Source organism: Pan troglodytes, chromosome 11, assembly GCF_028858775.2.
Source record: "Pan troglodytes isolate AG18354 chromosome 11, NHGRI_mPanTro3-v2.0_pri, whole genome shotgun sequence".
Classification (NCBI taxonomy): Eukaryota; Metazoa; Chordata; class Mammalia; order Primates; family Hominidae; genus Pan; species Pan troglodytes.
The window spans coordinates 17,299,563-17,324,647 of NC_072409.2; the positions used below are offsets into that span (position 1 = coordinate 17,299,563).

Consider the following 25,085-nt stretch of genomic DNA (forward strand, 5'->3'; position numbering starts at 1 on the left):
TCCCTCCAGGTGCCTCTTGCCCTTGTCTTACTCTTGCTTCCAGGGCTCTCTCACAGGCCTGCCTGAACTCTTCTTGTCCAGTTGCCAGTTTCTCTCGCTGCAGAGCCATTTCTTCTTGGAGTTTTCTCTCTCTAACTTGTGCTTCATCTCTTTCCCACTTGGAGCGTGCAAGAATTTCACTGAATTGTTTCTGTAAATCAGCAAGACTTTTCCCTAAGACATCTGAAGGACTATGGATGCTAGTAAGGAGGGGGAAAAATGGTATAAATGTGACACTTAATTTTTGATGCTGGCTGCAAACATGCTATTAACTTTAGCTCCAGAGTAAAAAGCTGTGTGGAGGGACTGGTGTCAATCTATAGCAATTTACTGACCATCTCCTAAGCGCAAATTATTGCCTTATCAAATGACTGCTGCCACTCTGAAAACATAGGCTCATATCAGGCTAACAATATTTGCTCCAAGAATAAATGCCCATTTCATATATTTGAAATAATTATGTTTTCTTTTGATGTTTCTTCTCTATTTAAAATGTATAATGTGGCTCTACTTCCTGACCATATATAATTAACTTTCAAGAAACAATAACTCTTAAATACCAAAAATTACTCTTAAATACCAAAAAAAAGATCCAAAATGTAAAAACAATCAGTGGCAGACAAATAAATTAAACAATCTTTTGTCTCAGTCATGAAAACATCATAAGGAGAACCTTACAAAAGAAATTTGCCATTAACAGAACTTAGAAAGGTGAGTTTATCATTGAACCTCACACTCACAACTCTCAAGTTGTGAGGCCCACTCTAGACTTGGAGGTCTTGCTTTTTCCTTACTTCATTTCCCCAGTTCCTAATTTCAGTTTTCTTCTTAGCTCATCCACACGAGCTGCCACTTCTTCTGGACGAACCAAACCATCAACCACATGGTTAAGGTGATTCTGGAAATCTTTAAGTTGCTGTTTTAACAGATTATTGTCATCCTATGGAGGGGGATGAAATAGGGATTATCTATTACATGCCAGCATATTTTCACTACTAACGAACTAACAAACATATCTAGACCACAGAACTAAATTCAGACAGTGCCTCTTTCAAGTAAAAAGAAATTTCTAAAATTTCCGTATGATTAATCTACTTCAAACTCAGTGTAACAATGTTAACTGAAATGAAGAATTTAGAATGCAATTAACATGTTTTCAAGTGCCTGTTCCATCTGGAGTCCACTTTATCTGTAAACTGTCCATGCCCATTGCCCCAAGGCAGCCCTTTCTGTAGTACTATCTAATCCTGGCCATAGATCATCTGACTAGAGGCCAGTCAACACATCAACTAGCCAGAAAATAGGTTCTCATTCTCTCCATAATTTGAAGCAAGATTCAGTACAGCAAGCCTATATAAATGCTGGACCTGAAAATATGTTAAATCAGGGCTGGGGTCTATGCTGGGCCACATACAATGCTCGGAGAGATGGAAAAAGAGAAATGAGAGAGCCCCTATATCAACATGAAAGGCAGAGCAGCTCTGGTTCCTAGCAAGCTGTCTCCTTTCTTGAGCTAGTGTGAGTAGGTTTTGGTTCATTGCAACTAAATGATTTCTGACAAAGACATGTAGAGTGGGTTTAACTTGTACTCAGGAGGTTAGTTGGCCAAGTAATCAAAGAATCTAGTTCTAACCAAGGTAGTCCCACAACACGTGTCAGCATTCTAGAAAGTTGACTTCACTTTCTACTTTGGAGAAGCCCCCTGAAGAATATTATATTAGTCCTTTTCTGCAAGAGATGTACACTTAAGTATTTGCAGGTGAAAGAAAGATGTATGAAATTTTTCTTTAAAATATTCCAGCAACAAAAGAGGTGGACAAAATGAAACAATGAATGTTGACAACTGTTTAGGTTGGGCAACGGGTAAATAAGGGTCATAAGCTATTCTGTTTTTGTGTTATATGCAAATTTCTATACTAAAAATGGAAAATGATAACTCAAGTAAGACCCAACATACACACACACCTCACATAGTAATGGAAAACATGTATATCTTTTATGATATTTGCTTCAGAAGTGGAACTGAGAGCAGTAAAAATTAAATTCCAGGTTATTAGATTTCTTTAAACTTCGAGGAACAAATATTTGAAGTGTTAGAGGAAGAGAACATTTGGGTGAGTTTAGTCTTATTTCTCTCAAATCCCCCTACGTAGTTTTTTTTGGAACCCTTCCTCCAAGCCACATAAACTCTGCCCTTTTATTTCTGGTGATAACAGCTACCATCTCAGCCAGCCAAGAGGCCCCCAACCTCACAGATTTGGAGACCTGAGTGATAATTCAGGTACTTGTTTGTTCAGACATCTGTCTTCTTCGAGAGTTTAATTATCTGAAAAATCCTATCCACCTGTTTTTCCTGCAGTTTGTTCAGCAGATTACTGTGAGAACAGCTATAAAAATATTGACATACATTCCCACAAATAAAAAATGATGACATTTTTAATAGCATCCTTTCCGAGAAGAGGATAGTGAAAACTATTTACAGATAAGAAATCCCACTGCAATTCACTCTAGTTAAATTCCTGGATAATTACAAAGACATTTCAGTGGAAGAGGATGCACCAATCTGATCCTTTTAGTTTGGTCTGGTGACAAATCTGCTTTTAGAAGAAAAGCAAGATACTGCTTTTGCCCATGAGTTTACACAGTATATTGTTTACTACTGACACTGCCTCTATCTCTTTGCACCATCATAAAAACAAAAGGAGATTCACAAATAATAATCTTAAAACAATGGTCACAAGAGAACAGGGGCTATGGTGCTGCTCCACCCAGAATTCCCTTTTTTCTAGTAATTCAAGTTGCTTACTACATGTTAGAGCAGGTTGCTAAGTGCCTGACTAAAGATATCATCATCTTTGGGTGTTCTGTGTAAGAATGTATTCTAAAACAACAAATCTCTACCTGCAAGTGTTTAAGTTTTGCATGGAGCTCACTGTTCTCTTGCTCCTTTTCTTCTGAGAACTGGGCTTTTCCAAGGGCATTCTTGAGGGCTTGCCTTTCCTTCTCAAGTTCTGCTTGAAGGGCTGATTGTTCTAACTGTCACCATAGGAAGCAATGACATGAAAGTGTAAAACAGCAATAATTTATGATTTTAAAAGGCACAAATAAATTTACATATACACACAATCCCTTGCTGGCTATAGTTTTGCAACTCAATTTTATGTTTGTACTCCCAAATTTAAAAACCAAAGATAATTTTTTCACACAATCCTTAAACTATTATTAACACTTAAGAAGGAGTAAGCATCAGAATCAGCTCAGCCCAAATACACCAAATCAGAATCTTCAGGGGTGGGCCGAGGCACCTACCTTTAAAAGTTCTGCAAGTGATCCAACAATTATTGCTCTCCTTTCCCTTAGAGTAGTATTTTTCAAACTGTGGTCCTCAAAAAAACTGTATCAACGCTAGGTATGTCTGTTAAAAATGCAGACACCTAAACTCTATCTCAGAAAAGAGATTCTGGATCAGAATCTCTAGAGTGGGTGGGGCCAAGGAATCTGTATTTATCAAGCATCACAAGTGAGTTCATGCAACTAAAGTTTACCAATCAGAGATCTGTAGATCTTCAGGTCAGAGACAGGAGATCTGTTATGCTTCACATTCTCAATGTGTGGTTTGAAGACCAATCCTGGCAGTCTTGGTGCTGAGGGAGGGGGAATGTCCCTTTCAATACCAAGTGAATTGGTGAAAAGGCCAGGCTCTTAAAATAATTTTGTCAAGACTTATGAGAAGAAAATAAAAGCCAATCAAAGTACAAAGGACAGTGTATTTCAAGCTAGTACAGTCTGGCTTGAAAAGAGGAGAATTTATTAAGGAAAATGCCATCTAGAAATTTTATTTATTATTATTTTAAAATATTTACTGTTATTTTAATTGTTTTCCTAAAACCTCCTGATTTCTGAGACTCTGATCTTGTCAACTATACTTCTACAAAACTCGGTACTCTTGAGAAATACAATCCTGACAACTGTCAAGTGATGATCTGATATCTTGTAAGTAAAGAAATATACATAATTACTATAATAAACCAGATGTATTTCTAGTTCCTTTTCTAACCATATGAATTATTTTTACATGCATTCCTGAGATTCAAAATATCTTATTTATTTCATTTTCATCAAATAGGCACATATTGACGCTTCTCATATGCCAGGCACAGAAAAAGCAGAAACAAACAGATACAATTTGGGCATTCACTGAGCTCTGAGTCTAGCTGGGGTAAAACAAACAGATCATCTAGGAGCATCTAAACAGATGATCATCATATGCATGATAAATACCTTTACTGTGCACAGGTTATAGGAAAACCAAAGTAGAGTCCTGAGCCCAGATTTTCAGCAGGCAGAAAGGAAAGGTTGAGGTGGGCTTCCTGAAAGAAGATGCAGCTCATCTGGCTAATAAATTGTATTTTTAATCTGATAAAGAATATATTACAACTGGCCTCTGCCTGCCTCTCTGCCTTTACCTCTCATTCTCTTTCCTCACTCCTCTCCCTGCTCCTGGCATCCTGGAGGCATACGTTCAGCACTTCAAATGTACTATATGCTCTCTCTCCTCACCTCTCTGCCTAGAATACAAATACCTTACCTTTACCCCTTTCACCCTGTCCCCTCTGCGTGGCCAAATCCTACTCATCCATCAGCCATCAGCTGAAACATCATTTCTGTAGGGTGGTCTTCCCTGACTACTTCCTCCTTGGCCAAAGAATCCTGTCCCTTTCTTTCTTCCATACCTGTTTCACCTGCTGGACTAAAGTTTACCAATCAGAGATCTGTCAGCTCCACAGGATGGTGACCATGTCTGTGCTTTCCCTAGAGAATCCACAGTACCTGGCCCTCAATGGCCAATCAATAAATATTTATTGGATATGTTTTCTGTAACTTGCAAATATAATTTAAACTAGTGGATCTTTCAACCAACCCTAAAAGGAGACAGCAAACTACAACTTATCATCAACCTAAAAGAGGTCTCGGCCAGGTACGGTGGCCCATGCCTGTAATCCCAGCACTTTGGGAGGCTGAGGTGGGTGGATCGCCTGAGGTCGGGAGTTTGTAGACCAGCCTGACCAACATGGTGAAACCCCATCTCCACTAACATACAAAAAATTGGCCAGGCATGGTGGCGCGCACCTGTAGTCCCAGCTACTCAGGAGGCTGAGGCAGGAAAATCACTTGAACCCGGGAGGCGGAGGTTGCAGTGAGCCGACATCATGCCACTGCACTCCAGCCTAGCAACAGAGCAAGACTCTGTCTCAAAAAAAAAAGTCCTTAAACCTGTTCTAAGAAGGAAAAACTAGCATTTATTGAGTATCAACTGTCAGATGCTTTCATGTCCATTATCTCATTTATCTTCCCCATAAGCCATTTTACAGAGGAGGAAAAGGCTGGGAGGCTCAGAGCTATGAACTGATTTGCCCGTGTTCACACAGGGGTAGTTATTAGCACTCACAATGTCTGACTCCAAAATTCTGCCTTTCCCATCACTCCATATATATTGTATGAAAAAACGCTTAATTTTAAATTAAGACATAAATAAAAGAAGGATGATATCTTAAGGCACAGGGTACTCAGTTTCCAGTTGGCTTCATGCTCCTACTTACCTGGGTAAGTCTTGTTACTTTTTCCAACTCTTCCTTGAGCTGGTTGGCTTCAGCATCCCTTAGGTTTAGCCGAGCCTCTAGCTCAGCTTCATAGGCACTGAGATCTCCCTGGGTCTGCTGCAAAGACGCATTCACCTCATGCTGCTCCTGGAGGGCACTTTCTAGCTCTGCAAGCTCCTAGAAAGATTCAGTGGGTTTAACTATGGAACCCTCACTGTGCTGCTTAAGCATTTGCAAGGCATTATAAGTAACTTGAGCACTGTAAACCAAATGCTGGCCAGCTACTGCTGCCTGCCACAAAGTTTTCAGTAGCAATATGACGAAGCCTCAGGTTGTGCATATCCTGGTTGGAAAACAAAACCCTGGCTAAATGTAATCAAGAAAGTCAGTAAGCTCCCAACATATTGTTTTTCAAAGGGACCAGTTCTGTGATACTTATGAGTCTAAAAACATAAGGAGGAAGAAAGGAAGGAAAAAAAGAGTAGGATAAGATTTAATGCTTATTTTTCATCTGATGTTGGACAAAATGTTTTCATATTCATTATTTCATTGTATCTTCACAATAACTGTATAAGGCAACTTGCGGTTTTACAGATGAGGAATTGTAGAATGAATATCTAAGTAAATTGCACAGGGCTATGTAGCTAGAAAAAGGATAGTCAGCATACAAATGTAGATCTCCGACTCCAAACCCCATACTCTCTCTATTAAACCATAGCATGTTCATTTATCAGAAGAACAAAATGGGACTGGCACTCTCTAATATTAAGGATGATAAGAGTACCTTAAATGAGTGCTAACAAGAATATAAGTACATATTTATTAGCATACCATGGTTCTGATTCATTTTAGTCCATTTGTGTTTTGTGATTAAACCTTATCTCTTTCATCTATTTACTTGGGATCAAACTATTACAGATTAAAGAGGAGGATTCTACGATGAGAACTACAAAAGAACTGTCCAAAAACCACTTGGCAATTCAATCATTTGGGCTGCTTGTTTAAAATACAGATACTACATATAACCAACCAAAGATTATTATCCAGAATATGTAAAGAATTCCTACAAATCTTTAAGAAAAGGCAGAGACAGTTCAACAAAAAATAGAATAGGGAATTCACTCAAGAGGAAACCTGAACAGCAAATGAAAGGTGATCAGCCTCTCCAGTAACCAGGGGAAAACGCAGTTAACTTAAGATACTATTTTACATAGAACATAGAGATACAAGTTAAACACACCATGAGGAAACAATCAGTCAAACCCAGAACATGGTTCAATCTACAGAATACCAGCCTGGATTTCACACACGCATGTGCACACACACACACATTCTTGGGACAATCAAGAAAATCTGAATATGGTTCAGATATTAGAGGACCTTAGGGCCAGGTACAGTGGCTCATGCCTGTAATCCCAGCACTTTGGGAGGCCAAGGCGGGTGGATCACGAAGTCAGGAGATTGAGACCATCCTGGCCAACATGGTGAAACCTATCTCTACCAAAACACACACACAAAAAAATTAGCCAGGCGTGGTGGTACATGCCTGTAGTCCCAGCTACTTAGGAGGCTGAGGCAGGGGAATCACTTGAACCTGGGAGGCGGAGGTTGCAGTGAGCAAAGATCATGCCACTGCATTCCCAGCCTGGTGACAGAGCAAGACTCCATCTCAAAAAAAAAAAAAAAAAAAAAAAATATATTAGAGGACATTAGGGAATTACCGTCATTTTTCTTAGGTGTAATAATGATATCGTAGTGATGCAGGAAAATGCTCTTAAAAAAATGTGTGTTGAAGGGATGATGTTATGATATCTGCAACTTTCTAATGAGCAAAGGAAAAAAGTATGTGTCTATGAGAAAGAGAAAATAAATAAATCAAAATATTTATTGAATCCAAGAGGGTTCACAGATGTTCACCAAACTATTTGTTCAACTTTCTTGTAACTGTAAACATCTTCACAATAGAAAGATGGAAAGAAGGCCTTTAAAGCTCAGCAGACTGGCAAACATGAAGTCTGATAAAATACTGAATTTCCTAAATTTGATAATTATTCTGTGTTTATGTTAGAAAATGTCCTTGTTCATAGGAAATACATACTGAAATATTTAGAAGCAAAGGAGCATGATGTCTACAACTGATTTCCAAATGGTTCAGGAAAAAAAATCTGTATAAAAATATATATAAAATTGAATCCTATTCCAAGATGGCCAAATAGGAACAGCTTGGTCTGCAGCTCCCAGCGTGATCGACGCAGACGACGGGTGATTTCTGCATTTCCAACTGAGGTACCTGGTTTATCTCATTGGCACTGATTGGACAGTGGGTGCAGCCCATGGAGGGCGACCCGAAGCAGGGTGGGGCATCGCCTCACCCAGGAAATGCAAGGTGTCGGGGGATTTCCCTTTCCTAGCCAAGGGAAGCCGTACATTCACAGAAGACAGTACCTGGAAAAACAGGACACTCTCGCCCAAATACTGTGCTTTTCCAATGGTCTTAGCAAACAGCACACCAGGAGATCATATCCCACACCTGGCTCAGTGGGTCCCATGCTCACAGAGCCTTGCTCGCTGCTAGTGCAGCAGTCTGAGATAGACCTTGGAGGCAGCAGCCTGGCAGGGGGAGGGGCGTTCACCATTGCTGAGGCTTGAGTAGGTAAACACAGCAGCCAGGAAGCTCGAACTGGGCGGAGCCCACCGCAGCTCAGCAAGACCTCTGCCTCTACATGTAGACTCCACCTTTAGGAGCAGGGCATAGCTGAACAAAAGGCAGCAGAAACTTCTGCAGACTCAAACGTCCCTGTAGGACAGCTCTGAAGAGAGCAGTGGTTCTCCCAGCACAGTGTTTGAGCTCAGAGAACGGACAGACTGCCTCCTCAAGTGGGTCCCTGACCCCCGTGTAGCCTAACTGGGAGACACCTCCCAGTAGGGGCCAACTGACACATCATACAGGCGGGTGCCCCTCTGGGAAGAAGCTTCCAGAGAAAGGATTAGGCAGCAATATTTGCTGTTCTGCAGCCTCTACTTGTGATACCGAGGCAAACAGGGTCTGGAGTGGACCTCTAGCAAACTCCAACAGACCAGCAGCTGAGGGACCTGACTGTTAGAAGGAAAACTAACAAACAGAAAGGAATAGCCTTAACATCAACAAAAAGGACATCCACACCAAAACCCCATCTGGAGGTAGACCAAAGACCAAAGGCCAAAGGTAGATAAAACCACAAAGATGGGGAGAAACCACAGCAGAAAAGCTGAAAATTCTAAAAACCGAGCACCTCTTCTCCTCCAAAGGATGGCAGCTTCTCACCAGCAACAGAACAAGGCTGGATGGAGAATGACTTTGATGAGCTGAAAGAAGTAGGCTTCAGAAGGTCGGTAATAACAAACTTCTTCAAGTTAAAGGACGATGTTTGAACCCATTGAAAGGAAGCTAAAAACCTTGAAAAAAGATTAGACGAATGGCTAATTAGAATAAAGAGTGTAGAGAAGACCTTAAATGACCTGATGGAGCTGAAAACCATGGCATGAGAACTACGTAACACATGCACAAGCTTCAATAGCCAATTTGATCAAGTGGAAGAAAGGGTATCAGTGACTGAAGATCAAATTAACGAAAAAAAGCAAGAAGAGAAGTTTAGAGAAAAAAGAGTAAAAAGAAATGAACAAAGCCTCCAAGAAATATGGGACTATGTGAAAAGACCAAATCTACGTTTGAATGGTGTACGTGAAAAGTGACAGGGAGAATGGAACTAAGTTGGAAAACACTCTTCAGGATATTATCCAGGAGAACTTCCCTAACCTAGCAAGGCAGGCCAACATTCAAATTCAGGAGATACAGAGAACACCACAAAGATACTCCTCGAGAAGAGCAACTCCAAGACACATAATTGTCAGATTCTCTAAGGTTGACATGAAGGAAAAAATGTAAGGGCAGCCAGAGAGAAAGGCTGGGTTACCCACAAAGGGAAGCCCATCAGACTAACAGCAGATCTCTCAGAAACTCTACAAGCCAGAAGAGAGTAGAGGCCAATATTCAACATTCTTAAAAGAAAATAATTTTCAACCCAGAATTTCATATTCAACCAAACTAAGCTTCATGAGTGAAGGAGAAATAAAATCCTTTACAGACAAGCAAATGCTGAGAGATTCTGTCACCACCAGGCCTGCCTTACAAGAGCTCCTGAAGGAAGCACTAAACATGGAAAGGAACAACCCGTACCAGCCACTGCAAAAACATGCCAAATTGTAAAGACCATCAATGCCAGGAAGAAACTGCATCAACTAACGGACAAAATAACCAGCTAGCATCATAACAACAGGATCAAATCCACACATAACAATATTAACCGTAAATGTAAATGGGCTAAATGCCCCCAATTAAAAGACACAGACTGGCAAATTGGATAAAGAGTCAAGACCCATCAGTGTGCTATATTCAGGAGACCCATTTCATGTGCAGAGACACACATAGGTTCAAAATAAAGGGATGGAGGAAGATCTACCAAGCAAATGGAAAGCAAAAAAAAGCAGGGCCTGCAATCCTAGTCTCTGATAAAACAGACTTTAAACCAACAAAGATCAAAAGCGACAAAGAAGGGTATTACATAATGGTGAAGGGATCAATTCAACAAGAAGGGCTGACTATCCTAAACATATATGCACCCAATACAGGAGAACCCAGATTCATAAAGCAAGTCCTTAGAGACCTACAAAGAGACTTAGACTCCTACACAATAATAATGGGAGACTTTAACACCCCACTGTCAATATTAGACAGATCAACAAGACAGAAGGTTAACAAGGATATCCAGGACTTGAACTCAGCTCTGCACCAAGCAGACCTAATAGATATCTACAGAATTCTCCACCCCAAATCAACAGAATATACATTCTTCTCAGCACCACATCTCACTTATTCCAAAATTGACCACATAGTTGGAAGTAAAGCACTCCTCAAAAAATGTAAAAGAACAGAAATCACAACAAACTGTCTCTCAGACTACAGTGCAATCAAATTAGAACTCAGGATTAAGAAACTCACTCAAAACCACTCAACTACATGGAAACTAAACGACGTGCTCCTAATGACTACTGGATACACAATGAAATGAAGGCAGAAATAAAGATGTTCTTTGAAACCGATGAGAACAAAGACACAACATACCAGAATCTCTGGGACACATTTAAAGCAGTGTGTAAAGGGAAATGTATAGCACTAAATGCCCACAAGAGAAAGCAGGAAAGATCTAAAATCAATACCCTAACAACACAATTAAAAGAACTAGAGAAGCAAGAGCAAACACATTCAAAAGCTAGCAGAAGGCAAGAAACAACTAAGATCAGAGCCAAACTAAAGGGGATAGAGACACAAAAAACCCTTCAAAAGAATCAGTGAATCCAGGAGCTGGTTTTTTGAAAAGATCAACAAAATAGATAGACCGCTAGCAAAACTAACAAAGAAGAAAAGAGGGTAGAATCAAATAGATGCAATAAAAAATGATAAAGAGGATATCACCACCAATCCCACAGAGATACAAACTACCATCAGAGAATACTATAAACACCTTTATGCAAATAAACTAGAAAATCTAGAAGAAACGGATAAATTCCTGGACACATACACTCTCCCAAGACTAAACCAGGAAGAAGTTGAATCTCTGAATAGACCAATAACAGGATCTGAAATTGAGGCAATAATTAATAGCCTACCAACCAAAAAAACTCCAGGACCAGATGGATTCACAGCTGAATTCTACCAGAGGTACAAAGAGGAGCTGGTACCATTCCTTCTGAAACTCTTCCAATGAATAGAAAAAGAGGGAATCCTCCCTAACTCATTTTATGAGGCCAGCATCATCCTGATACCAAAGCCTGGCAGAGACACAACAAAAAAAGAGAATTTTCGACCAATATCCCTGATGAACATCGATGTGAAAATCCTCAATAAAATACTGGCAAACTGAATCCAGCAGCACATCAAAAAGCTTATCCACCACGATCAAGTCGGCTTCATCCCTGGGATGCAAGGCTGGTTCAACATACACAAATCAATAAACATAATCCATCACATAAACAGAACTAATGACAAAAACCACATGATATCTCAATAGATGCAGAAAAGGCCTTCAACAAACTTCAATAGCCCTTCGTGCTAAAAACTGTCAATAAACTAGGTATTGATGGCACGTATCTCAAAATAATAAGAGCTATTTATGACAAACCCACAGCCAATATCATACTGAATGGGCAAAAACTGGAAGCATTCCCTTTGAAAACTGGCACAAGACAGGGATGCCCTCTCTCACCACTCCTATTCAACATAGTGTTGGAAGTTCCGGCCAGGGCAATCAGACAAGAGAAAGAAATAAAGGGTATTCAATTAGGAAAAGAGGAAGTCAAATTGTCTCAGTTTGCAGATGACATGATTGTATATTTAGAAAACCCCATCGTCTCAGCCAAAATCTCCTTAAGCTGATATGCAACTTCAGCAAAGTCTCAGGATACAAAAATCAATGTGCAAAAATCACATGCATTCCTATACACCAATAATAGACAAACAGAGAGCCAAATCGTGAGTGAACTGCCATTCACAATTGCTACAAAGAGAGTAAAATACCTAGGAATCCAACTTACAAGGGATGTGAAGGACGTCTTCAAGAACTACAAACCACAGCTCAACAAAATAAAAGAGGACACAAACAAATGGAAGAACATTCCATGCTCATGGGTAGGAAGAATCAATACCGTGAAAATGGCCATACTGCCCAAGGTAATTTATAGATTCAATGCCATTCCCATCAAGCTACCAATGACTTTCTTCACAGAATTCGAAAAAACTACTTTAAAGTTCATATGGAACCAAAAAAGAGCCTGCATTGCCAAGACAATCCTAAGCCAAAAGAACAAAGCTGGAGGCATCATGCTACCTGACTTTAAACTACACTACAAGGCTACAGTAAACAAAACAACATGGTACTGGTACCAAAACAGATATAGAGACCAATGGAACAGAACAGAGACCTCAGAAATAAATAACACCACACATCTACAACCATCTGATCTTTGACAAACCTGACAAAAACAAGAAATGGGGAAAGGATTCACTATTTAATAAATGGTGCTGGGAAAACTGGCTAGCCATATGTAGAAAGCTGAAACTGGATCTCTTCCTTACACCTTATACAAAAATTAATTCAAGATAGATTAAAGACTTACATGTTAGACCTAAAACCATAAAAATCCTAGAAGAAAACCTAGGCAATACTATTCAGGACATAGGCATGGGCAAGGACTTCATGACTAAAACACCAAAAGCAATGGCAACAAAAGCCAAAATAGACAAATGGGATCTAATTAAACCAAAGAGCTTCTGCACAGCAAAAGAAACTACCATCAGAGTGAACAGGCAACCTACAGAATGGGAGAAAAATTTTGCAATCTACTCATCTGACAAAGGGCTAATATCCAGAATCTACAAAGAACTTAAACAAATTTACAAGAAAAAAACAACCCCATCAAAAAGGGGGCAAAGGATACGAATAGACATTTCTCAAAAGAAGACATTTATGCAGCCAACAGACACATGAAAAAATGCTCATCATCACTGGCCATCAGAGAAATGCAAATCAAAACCACAATGAGATACCATTTCACACCAGTTAGAATGGCAATCATTAAAAAGTCAGGAAACAACAGAAGCTGGAGAGGATGTGGAGAAACAGGAACGCTTTTACACTGTTGGTGGGAGTGTAAACTAGTTCAACCATTGTGGAAGACAATGTGGCAATTCCTCAAGGATCTAGAACTAGAAATACCATTTGACCCAGCGATCCCATTACTGGGTATATACCCAAAGGATTATAAATCATGCTACTATAAAGACACATGCACATGTGTTTATTGCGGCACTATTCATAATAGCAAAAACTTGGAACCAACCCAAATGTCCATCAACGATAGACTGGATTAAGAAAATGCAGCACATATACACCATGGAATACTATGCAGCCATAAAAAAGGATGAGTTCATGTCCTTTGCAGGGACATGGATGCAGCTGGAAACCATCATTCTTTGCAAACTATCACAAGGACAGAAAACCAAACACCGCATGTTCTCACTCATAGGTGGGAACTGAACAATGAGAACACTTGGACACAGGGCAGGGAACATCACACACCGGGGCCTGTCATGGGTGGAGGGCTGGGGGAGGGATAGTATTAGGAGAAATACCTAATGTAAATGACGAGTTAATGGGTGCAGCAAACCAACGTGAAACATGTATACCTATGTAACAAATCTGCACGTACCCTAGAACTTAAAGTATAATAATAATTAAAAAGTATATAAAATCATGTAGAAATTACATATGAGGAGATAAAGCAAATGTGTTAAAATAGTAATTGGTGACTCTGGGTGAAAGGCAAATGCGAGTTATTTGTATTCCTCTTGCAACTTTCCTGCAAGTTTGGAGTTATTTCAAAATAAAAAAAAGTTGGACAACACTACAGCGTTGGCAAGGATGTGGCAAGAATGGTAGCCCCTACATTGCTGGTGGGAGTAGAAGCTGATAAACTCACTATGAAAAGTAATTTGACAATATCTACTGAACTTAATGAAGGATGGACATACTCTGACCCACAGTTCTGCTTCTGAGCATAGTCCCCATGTGTTCAAGAAGTGTGCAAGAATGTTATGCTCAGCATTGTTTGCAATAGCGTAACACTGGAAATCACCTAAATGCACCCCAAAAAGAGAAGGAATAAATAATAAATTTGTGGTATGTCCATAAAGCAGGATGGTACATATATCAGTAAAAATGAACAAAGTAGAACTACATCTATCAGTGTGCATAATTCTCGAAAACATAGGCCAGGCGCTGTGGCTCACACCTGTAATCCGAGCACTTTCGGAGGCCAAGGCAGGTGGATCACCTGAGGTTGGGAGTTCGAGACCAGCCTGACCAACATGGAGAAACCCCATCTCTACTAAAAATACAAAATTAGCCGAGCAGGTGGTGAATGCCTGTACTCCCAGCTACTCAGGAGGCTGAGGCAGGAGAATCGCTTCAACCCAGGAGGCGGAGGATGCAGTGAGCCGAGATTGCGCCATTGCACTCCAGCCTGGGCAACAAGAGCGAAAATTCATCTCAAAAAAAAACCAAAACAAACAAACAAAAACATAAACATGAAGGAAGAAAGAAAGTGGCCAAATATGTACACTATGATACATTTTGTATAAGTCTTAAAATCAAGGAAAATACTATATATTGCTTATGGATGTTTACATATATAATAAAAGAATAGAGGTGCAGGGAAATAATAACCATATTCAGAACTTTGTTACTTCTGGAAAGGAGTAGACAGAGGATTTCAAATGTACCTATAATGTTTTATTTCTTAAGCTGGGTTGTCAGTACATGATGTTAAATATTATTTGTGATTTTTTAAATATGCCTGAGATATTTCATAATATTAAAATATATTAATTCAATTTCTGGAGCCAGCTCTACTGAACAAGAAGTTTGGAAATCTCTAGTTCTCATGTATGATAACATTTTCCAAACAACTAAAATAGAGCAAGGGAAATCTCCAAACGAATGTGCAACAAATCAGGTTCATAAGGATATAATTTAAAACAATATGTCTGTCTTGTTAGCTATAAAATAATGTTAAAATTATCCAGTAACAACAAGACTAAGAAAAACCATTCTGTGCTCAATTTTTCAGCACAAATAAAATATGAGCATTTAATACAGTATTTGTAATAGCTACCATTTCATATTCTTTAGAGTTATTTGGCAACAATACCTTTCAGGGATAGAAATGCAGCTTAAATAATCTTCCTTTTCTGAGCAAAGAAAAAATAATAATTCCAAATGTATCACAGCTAAAGAAGGAAAAAAAAAAGCCCAACTGTTAAAAGAAAAAAATCACCATATAGCCACTAATACTTTTTCCCACTTAAAAATGTACTGTTACCTCCTCCAACTAACTTAATTTGGACATTATCTACTTATGAAGCTAAGGAAAATAGGCAGGAAAAAAATCATACCTTCCTCATATTTTCTGCATCCATGGCAACTATTTCCAGTTGGTCTCTCTCCTGCTCGACTTCTGTCAATCTCTGCAACAATGTCTCTTTCTCATCCCGCAGCTTCCTGCACTCATTCTGGGCCTGAGTTGCCTGGCCTTTAATGGTCCCCAGGTATTCTTGCAACCCACTGATGACACCTTCTAAATCCTTCTTCAGGGCTTCATTTGCTGCTATCTGGCCTAAGCAAGATGCAAAAAGGGTAATAATATATCTTTTTAAAGTACTGCATTGTCTCCTCAGCATTTTGTTATAAGCCAGGAGTGAAATTCTAAGCTTTCAATTCTTTCCTATCATTTTTCTTTTTCAAAACATAATGTTAAATTTTCTTCCTATTATAGATAGTAAAGGAGTATTAAGCAGGTATAAAATAAAAATAGTACATTTAGGGGGCAATGCTTATAAAATGCCTGATTCATGCTGTAAAAAGTTTAATTTCGGCCAGGTGTGGTGGTTCAAGCCTGTAATCCCAGCACTTTGGGAGGCCAAGGCAGGCGGATCATGAGGTCAGGAGATCGAGACCATCCTGGCTAACACAGTGAAACCCCGTCTCTATTAAAAATACAAAAAATTAGCCGGGCATGTGCCTGTAGTCCCTGCTACTCACGAGGCTGAGGCAGGAGGATCACTTGAACCCGGGAGGCAGAGGTTGCAGTGAGCCAAGATCACGCCACTGCACTCCAGCCTGGGTGACAGAGCGAGGCTCCGTCTCAAAAAAAAAAAAAAAAAGTTTAATTTATAAATAAAATAAAAAATATGTAGCAAAACTGTGAGTTCTTGCTGCTAAATACAAAGAACAAGACCACCCAGTATATAAGATGAATCCAAGACTGGCAACATAAATGTGTAACCTAAACACTTAGAACACAAACACACACATCCCATGTACAGTACTGGATACGCACTATGTGCCAGGAACTTTATGAATACTATCTCTCTTTTTTTTGTTTTTCAGACAAAGTTTCACTCTGTCACCTAGGCTGGAGTGCAGTGGCACAATCACGGTTCACTGTAGCCTCAACCTCCCTGAGCTCAGGTGATCCTCCACCCTCAGTCTCCCAAGCAGATGGTGCCACAGGCACACATACCACTACGCCTGGCTAATTTTTTTTTTTTTTTTTTTTTGGTAGAGACAGGGTTTCGTCATGTTGCCCATGCTGATCTTGAACTCCTGGGCTCAAATGATATGCCCGCCTCAGCCTCCCAAAGTGCTAGGATTACAGGCGTGAGCCACCACTCCTGGCCTATGAATACTAGCTCATTTAATTCTCCCAACAACTAATGATTGAGATAAAAACAACTTGTCCAAGGCGACACAGCTGACAGTAGCAAAACAGAGAGTAGGATCTTTTTACACTGAGCCCTATGTGTAAAAACCACTATGGCCTATTGTCTTCCTTTTCCACTATTATGGATATGTCGCAGTTTAAATCAGCATTGCAAAAGTAGATCCTAAAACTCTTTCTTCTTATAACCAGACACTGAATTCCCTGATGCCAATGGGTGCTTTGCTCCTGAATGGATTTTATGTCACAGACAATCACATGCCAGAGCTTATCATGATCACGTATTGACTTCTGGCCTACTGACTGGAATGACCTGACTCACTAGGCATCAATGCCACAAAACAAAACAAAAACAAAACTCTTAAAATTGCATTAAATACTTTTGGGTATCCTGTAAATATTTCCCTATCAAATACTAGTACTAATAGGTGAACTGTATTTAGCTACTATCTGGATTAATGCTTGTCTTTATAATGTTTCTTTTACCAGCAATAACACTGATTTACCTTAAATCATACTGAAAGTCTTACCTTCAGTAAGCTGTTCTTCAAGGTCCTTAATCTCTTCCGTTTCCTTAGCAATTCTAGAAAGTATCTCATCCAAACGACTTTCAAGTTGTTGGTACTGCTTGTTCATAATGTCAAGCTGTTGTTCTTTACCCCTCTTTTGAGCCTTCATATGGGACTGAATTAAAAAAAAAAATCAACAAAACTCCAAGTTCCTTAAACTCCTTTAAAAGTAATAACCCTTAACAACATTTTTAAAGGAAGAATAGAAAATAAATATAATAATTTGCATCTATTTGTGTCAGGCCCTATATTGTTTTCACATGGGTAGTTTTCATTTAAATTTCAGGATAACTTGATACGGAAATCATTTCCACTTTACAGGTGAGAAAACTGAGGATCAAAGAGGTTAAGTGGTTTTTCCAAGGGCACAGCTAGGTAGGTCAGTGTTATTTGCGTTGCATTAAATTGTCTCTCTCTCTCTTTTTTATTTATTTATTTATTTATTTTGAGATGGAGTCTGACTCCGTCACCCAGGCTAGAGTGCAGAGGCACGATCTCAGCTCACTGCAACCTCCGCCTCCTGGGTTCAAGCAATTCTCCTGCCTCAGCCTCCCAAGTACCTGGGACTACAGGTGCGGGCCACCACACCCAGGTTTTTGTTTGTTTTTACTTTTTGTTGTTTTTTTAGTACAGACAGGAGTTTCATCATGTTGGCCAGGCTGATCTGGAACTCCTGACCTCAAGTGCTCTGCCGGCCTTGGCCTCCCAAATCGCTGGGATTACAGGCATGAGCCACCGTGCCCAGCCTAAAATGTGTCTTTTAAAAAAGGTTTCCAAAATTAGTTGGTTATGGCATATATCTATAGAAAAAGACTTAAAAACTATATCCCAAAATGTTAACAAGAATTATACCTGAGTGGAAGGATTATATGGGGATTTTTTTCCTTTTGTAATGAGTATTTTTATATTTAAAAAACTTTTATAGTAGATAAGTAATGCCTTTTTAATAAAAAAATTAAATGTACCTTTTTAAAAAGGTTTCTTAGAAGAAAATAGAGGTATGAAATAGATAAAATACTTGAAATTCAAATTCACTTTCAATCTCTTATACAAACAAACATTTGGCTTTTCAATAAACTGAGAGCTGACAGGGACCTCAAAGACCACTTAGCCCGGTGAGTCTCAAAATGGAGGGCCCTAAGGAGGTATACCCCTCTACAACTACACTTAACCCATGGTGGAAAACAGAGCTTTCACACACCCACACACCCTCCCGCACCCTGAAGTCATGGCATTAGGGAACTACTGTTAACTGAAAAGAATGGATTGTATTTCTCAGGTGTGCTAGGGAAAGCAAATCGAGAGCCAATGATCTAGTCTAACCCTTCCTTTTAAACATGAGAAAACTGAATTTCAGATCCATCAAATGACTTGCATGTCTCCTGAGGCAACTGTTCATATGGAGACAAAATAATTCCCCAGAGAACCTTTGCCCTCCCACTCACACCTTCATGACTCTTAAGTTGGTACCCACAGGATCAGAGGAATACAACAATAAATGAAGAGAAAGTTATCGAAAGAGGGAACTGTATCAGTCAGAAAAATGAACACCAATGATCTCAAGTCTAAGACCCATGTGATTATAAAAGAATATTACTCAATTTTATGTATTTGCTTACCCCAAATACAAGAAAGAAACGTCTCTTCATTTCTGATGAACAAAAGAGTGGCAGCTTAATTGGAAGGTTTTTAATTTACTACTGGTAAAGCTTTATGGTATTTTGCAAACTCTTTTCCCTACACTCCCAAAATACCCATTTGAAATCTTTCTGAAAAGTTAACTACATATAACAGCTTACATTCTAAGTAAATTTCGGGTTTTTATGGCTCAAGAAATAATTTCTTAAAAGACTGCACTCATATCAATAAATCTTTAAAATTCACCATTAAAAATTCCACCAAAACCTTTATACGCAGGATAAAAATCTGGTTCAATATGCCAATGGTGTACATTAAATACATGGGAACAAAAGTAGATTCTGCGATTTACACCACGGTGGAGCTCACAAAAGAGTTATTGTAAAAACAGGAACTTACATCTCTGACTCCTCCTCCTTTTAAGTCCTTTGTATAGAGAGAGAAAAAATATCATACCTTAACTTAAAATTTATCCTGTTAAAACTGAGCCGTTGAGAACAGAGAAACTGTGGGCGGAACGCTTTCTAATGCTGTCTTCAAATTCATGTGCACTTCCCTCTCTGACAGCCACATTTTTGCAAGCGCCTCCGAGCCTCTGTAACTTCGCAGAGCCTCAAACCACATTCTTGGCCAAGAGTGAGCGGCGGCCCCGCCCATCCAATCACCAGCAGCCTCTGCGGGCAGGCCCCACCCTCCCCGAGTTAAATCATAACACAGGAAGCTCCCAGGGACCAATCACGCCCAAACTTTGCAACAGATCACTACAGCTCGTTCCCTCTAGCGAACAGTTACCTTTTGCTTCCAATAGGACATTTCCCAATAGAGAAAAGCAATACAAATCTTCATTATGTTTGCTCCGGTGATAATTTGTGCTTCTATGAATAATTTTATAACTAAAATAGTCTGTGAATTTGAAACCTAGTTAAATGCTTATATTTGCTGAAAACCTGCCTAGGCTTAGTTCTGAGCTAATTTTAAAATAATCTCTTTAGACCTTTAATTGCTTTGTGAAGAGAGGGTCACTGTGGTAGCATAAGCAAGGGCTCCACCTCTTTCTAAAACAATAACTTAGGGGCAATTCACTTAATATTTCTATATCACATTTTCATCCTCTGCAAATTGAAAGAAAAATGGATAGATGTTAATAAAGTTCCTCACCAGAACATGGAAAATATAGCACAATGTATGACACATTGTGGGCACTTAATATGTTGTTTTCTATAATATCTCATCAAAGTGAAGCTTTTACTTTTAAATTCTATTGGCTATTCAGAAAGATACTTCATCTGATTACATAAAAATTAATTAAATAAAAGTCTACCTATATCTATAGAAAAATATGCAGGCATCTCACTCTTGATTATTTCTCTTCTGCTTAAAGGCTCACATTTTGTAGCCTAAAATGGGATGCCAAACACTAGCCAATAAGAAACTTTGTGAATCAGAAAAAGATGTTCCCGCTGGATAAACTTAAAAGAGACGTCCTCTGATGCTGGGACTAAGGCTGCAAACTTAAGAACTATTAGTAATTTTAATAAAATTAAAAAGGAAATTCAAATCTGGTTTGTATGTTTCATCCCCACTGCACAGGTTGATTTTAGCTAACTTCAAAACTTGGATGCCATTCCCATGTCTCATTTACCTCCTTTCTATATATAATTCTCTACAGAAATCCAGTGGGAATTGAACTCTCTGTCCGCCAGAAATATAACAGTCATTTGTTGAAAGCAAACACATAATCCAGCTACTAATTAGACTCATAGATCACAGAACTGGAAGGGGAAGCAAAGGAGTTTTGGGTAGGATCTATAAGCTGCTTCCTTCCTCCCTTCCACGATGTAAGCATTCATAAACACAGGGCTGGTTGGTCCCTGGGGATACAGATACCAGTAGGATAGAGTTCATGTCTTCAGGGGCCTTACATGGGTGGGAGATTGAACAAACATATGCAATAAAGTAAGATATTATTGACCACATTATACATTACTTAAAATACCCCATTTTTCCTCAAAATTATTTAAAATAATCAAGACTACTTTTGGTTTCAATATTAATACCTTGGTTTCAATTTTTAGGCTTTGTTAGAAAAGACCTTATATCTGTCATAAGGTTATCCTTTATTGAAATTAGCTGGCCCACAAAAAAATATATATGATATGTACTAAAATGCTTAAAGGAACAGTTAAACAACTTGTCAAGTACTTAAAGCAATTACAATATCCTTACTATGTTAAATTCTATGATTTCTATTAATCCAGAGATCTTAAAGTTCTTTAAAAAAAAAAACCCTATTATTCAAGGTATACCAGGAGAATATGTAGAAGATATTTTTCCTTGTATTTTAGGAATATTAGCTAAAATATAAGCAATTAGTACAACTTCTTAGAGTAGAGACAGAGACAAGAGCCTGGCTGTATCCAGCCACCTGACCATATCTAGCCATATCTCAGGAAGAAACATTCCAGAGAATGTTTCCTTTTTTAAGGACAAAACAAAACAGTATGAAAAAACAAATACGTTCAGTGGAAAATTTGCAAAAAGGATTAAATAGAAGAGGTAGAAAAAGGACTCGCAACCCCCTTCAGCTTTTTCTGCTCTTAAGAAAGATGAAGGGCTGGGCATGGTGGCTCATGACTGTAATCCCAGCACTTTGGGAGGCCAAGGTAGGCAGATCAGGAGGTCAGGAGTTTGAGACCAGCCTGAGCAACATGGAGAAACCCCATCTCTACTAAAAATACAAAAATTAGCTGGGTGTGGTGGTGCGCGCCTGTAATCCCAGCTACTCAGGAGGCTGAGGCAGGAGAATCGCTTCGGCAGGGCATGGTGGCTCACGCCTGTAATCCCAGCACTTTGGGAGGTTGAGGTGGGTGGATCACAAGGTCAGGAGATCAAGACCATCCTCACCAACATGGTGAAACCTTGTCTCTACTAAAAATACAAAAATTAGCCAGGCGTGGTGGTGGGTGCCTGCAGTCCCAGCTACTCGGGAGGCTGAGGCAGGAGAATCGCTTGAACCTGGGAGGCGGAGGTTGCAGTGAGCGGAGATTGCGCCACTGCACTCCAGCCTGGCGACAGAGCAAAAAAAAAAAAAAAGAGAGAGAGAGAGAAAGAAAGATGAAAAAAAGGCAAGGAGAGAGAAAGGTAAGGAGCAAATCTCCCTTGCTCTGCAATACAATGAAATTCAACCACTTAAAAAAAAATAAATATACCATGCGGCCATCATTTACTGAAAGCTACCTTCTTCAAGCCCTAGGTTGTTTTGTTTTAGACATACACATTCCATATATGTGTGTGTGTGTGTATATATATATATATATACACACACACACATATATATTTATGTATAATACACATATATATACACATACATACATTATATATACACACATATATGTACAGTTTTCCTTCAGTATCCATGGGGGATTCATCCCAGGATTCCCTGCAGATACCAAGATCCACTGATGCTCAAGTCCCTTCTATAAAATAGCATAATATTTGTATTTAACCTATGGACATCCTCTTATATATTAAAATCATCTCTAGATTACTTATAATACCTAATACAGTATAAATGCTATGTGAATAGTTGTTATACTGTCTTGTTTAGGGAATAATGACAAACGAAAAAAAGTCTGTACATGTTCAGTACAGACACAACCATCCTTTTTTTTCCTAATATATGTGATCTGCAGTTGGTTAAATCCACAGATGCAGAACCCATGGATATGGAGGGCTGACTGTATGTATATATCACTTAAATTTGTACATCAAACTAAAACAGACTTTCAGAAAGGACTCTGGACTCTGATGCTAACAATGATGAGACATGTAATATGTAGACAGAACAAGTCAAAATTTCTTAATTTACTCACATGTTTTGGGTCTTTGGAATCCAGGCTATCTATGGCTATTTGCAGGTCCTTAATCTCCTTCTGCTTTCCGGCAATTTCCTGCTTTTGCTTTTCCATCTGCAGTTCTAGATCCAGAGCTTCCTGGCGTAATTTATTTACAAGTTGTAGTCTACCACTCAACTGCTTGTAAAGAAGGTCTTTCCCTGCTTCTGAAATCTAATCTCCCCAAACCCCAATATATAATTAACAGAGAAGAACAACACTGATTTATTAAGACAATGTCTATAATTTTAATAAGTATTCTATATTCTATCAGTTTTTTAAAAATAAAAGTGAAATGTGGGAGTTATCTAAGCACTCCATGCATATTTTATACTTTTATGCTTATATGTAGAAAATCATACTTTATAAAAGTTTATGAAAACTAATAATAGCAAGCACAAATAAGCTGTCATTCTATAATAGTATAGGCAACTTGTAAATTATTAATAATAAACATAGTATTAATAATAGCCAACTTTATATAGCACTTACTATGGGCCATGCACTGTTCTAAACTCTTTATATACTTTTTTTTTTTTTTGAGACGGAGTCTTGCTCTGTCGCCCAGGGTGGAGTGCAGTGGCGCGATCTCGGCTCACCGCAAGCTCTGCATCCCGGGTTCACGCCATTCTCCTGCCTCAGCCTCCCGAGTAGCTGGGACTATAGGCACCCACTACCACGCCCAGCTAATTTTTTGTATTTTTAGTAGAGACGGGGTTTCACCATGTTAGCCAGGATGGTCTCAATCTCCTGACCTCGTGATCCACCCGTCTCGGCCTCCCAAAGTGCCGGGATTACAGGCATGAGCCACCATGCCCAGCCTCTTTATATCCTTTAATCTAATCCTCAAAACATATAAAGTAAAAAGTATAATTATCCCAATTTTATAGATAAAGAAACTGAATCATGGAAAATTCAAATATCTCGCCCAAGGTCATACTAGGAGTTTGTGGAAGAAAGACTTTGTGTGACTCTAGACAATTTCACTGACTACTACGCTACAGTTACCTAATTAGTTTTAATATGAAGATAGTCAACCAATAAATTGAGTATTGACATAGAAGTAATAACTTAATACTTTATCTCTTATTTCTAACAGTTTTTAGCATAGAGATTTAAACAAATATAAAAATTTCTCAAGAGTCTGTATAGAAGTGTAAAAAAGATGAAGATAAAAGACTGAAAAGAAATAAAATATGGACGATTATTATGTAATTCCCCATAACTGCAATACCTTTATAATCAGGAAAAAATTTTAGAATTCCATGTTCACTGGACAATCATCTCACACTAAATAATTTCAAAATACAGCAAACTCTTATTAAATTGAGATTTTTATTTCACTGAATCAGAACCCAGCTGAAGCTTACCTTTGTTAGCATGTCAAGTAAGTGAACAGTATAAACAAAAATTTAGGCTATTAACTTTATTATTAATTATTAACTGTTAATGTTAACTCATTTAAATAACTATTTTCCAAGCATATTTTGGAAGTATCTATTTCTTTTAAAATTAAGTACATTATTTACATCTATCAATCTATGTAAAGCTTTGGCCAGTACTATTATAAAAAATTCTTTTTAAATTAGTAAAACCGTCTTGATAGCTCCCTCTACCTCATCTCCTACTTTCAACCCATCATTAAGTCCTGTCAGTTCTACTGTCCAGTGTTTCCTGGAATCAGCTGGCTTTCTCTCCACATCCACCAGCACCCTCCTGGTTGGTGCTAGTATCATCTCTTGCCTGTACTGAACAACAGCCTCCTGACAGATACAGATGCACATATCCCTTCCATCTCACTCAGTCCATTTCACTCTTCATGAAGTAAGGCAAAGTGACAAATAGGATCAGCCACTCAACTATCTAAAGCCCTTCAAAGATTTCCCATTGCATGCAAAATAAAATTCAAACTTCTTAAGATGGCTTATGAACAATTTAGGAGGCCAAGACGGGCAGATCGCTTGAGCCTAAGA

At 38.8% G+C, this 25,085-nt stretch overlaps 1 protein-coding gene across 25 annotated transcripts in view; it reads right to left on the reverse strand.

The window, feature by feature from the left end:
• CNTRL (centriolin) overlaps positions 1–25,085 on the reverse strand; it is a 102,686-nt gene that overhangs the window by 36,034 nt on the left and 41,567 nt on the right. For 17 of the 25 annotated variants that reach the window (XR_010148875.1, XR_010148873.1, XR_010148874.1 and 14 more), the window contains 7 exons: positions 23,092–23,286; positions 17,543–17,696; positions 15,688–15,908; positions 5,640–5,816; positions 2,941–3,075; positions 834–979; positions 32–239 (listed from right to left, as the gene is read on the reverse strand). Coding sequence is in view for 19 of the 25 variants with exons in the window: in XM_054659027.2 (XP_054515002.1) it covers positions 32–239; positions 834–979; positions 2,941–3,075; positions 5,640–5,816; positions 15,688–15,908; positions 17,543–17,696; positions 23,092–23,286 (1,236 nt within the window). In the remaining 6 variants the exon portion in view is untranslated. Of the gene's footprint in view, positions 1–31; positions 240–833; positions 980–2,940; positions 3,076–5,639; positions 5,817–15,687; positions 15,909–17,542; positions 17,697–19,675; positions 19,871–23,091; positions 23,287–25,085 lie in introns of those variants that run through there. The other 8 variants (XM_063788368.1, XM_054659024.2, XM_063788367.1 and 5 more) reach the window with 2 other exon arrangements.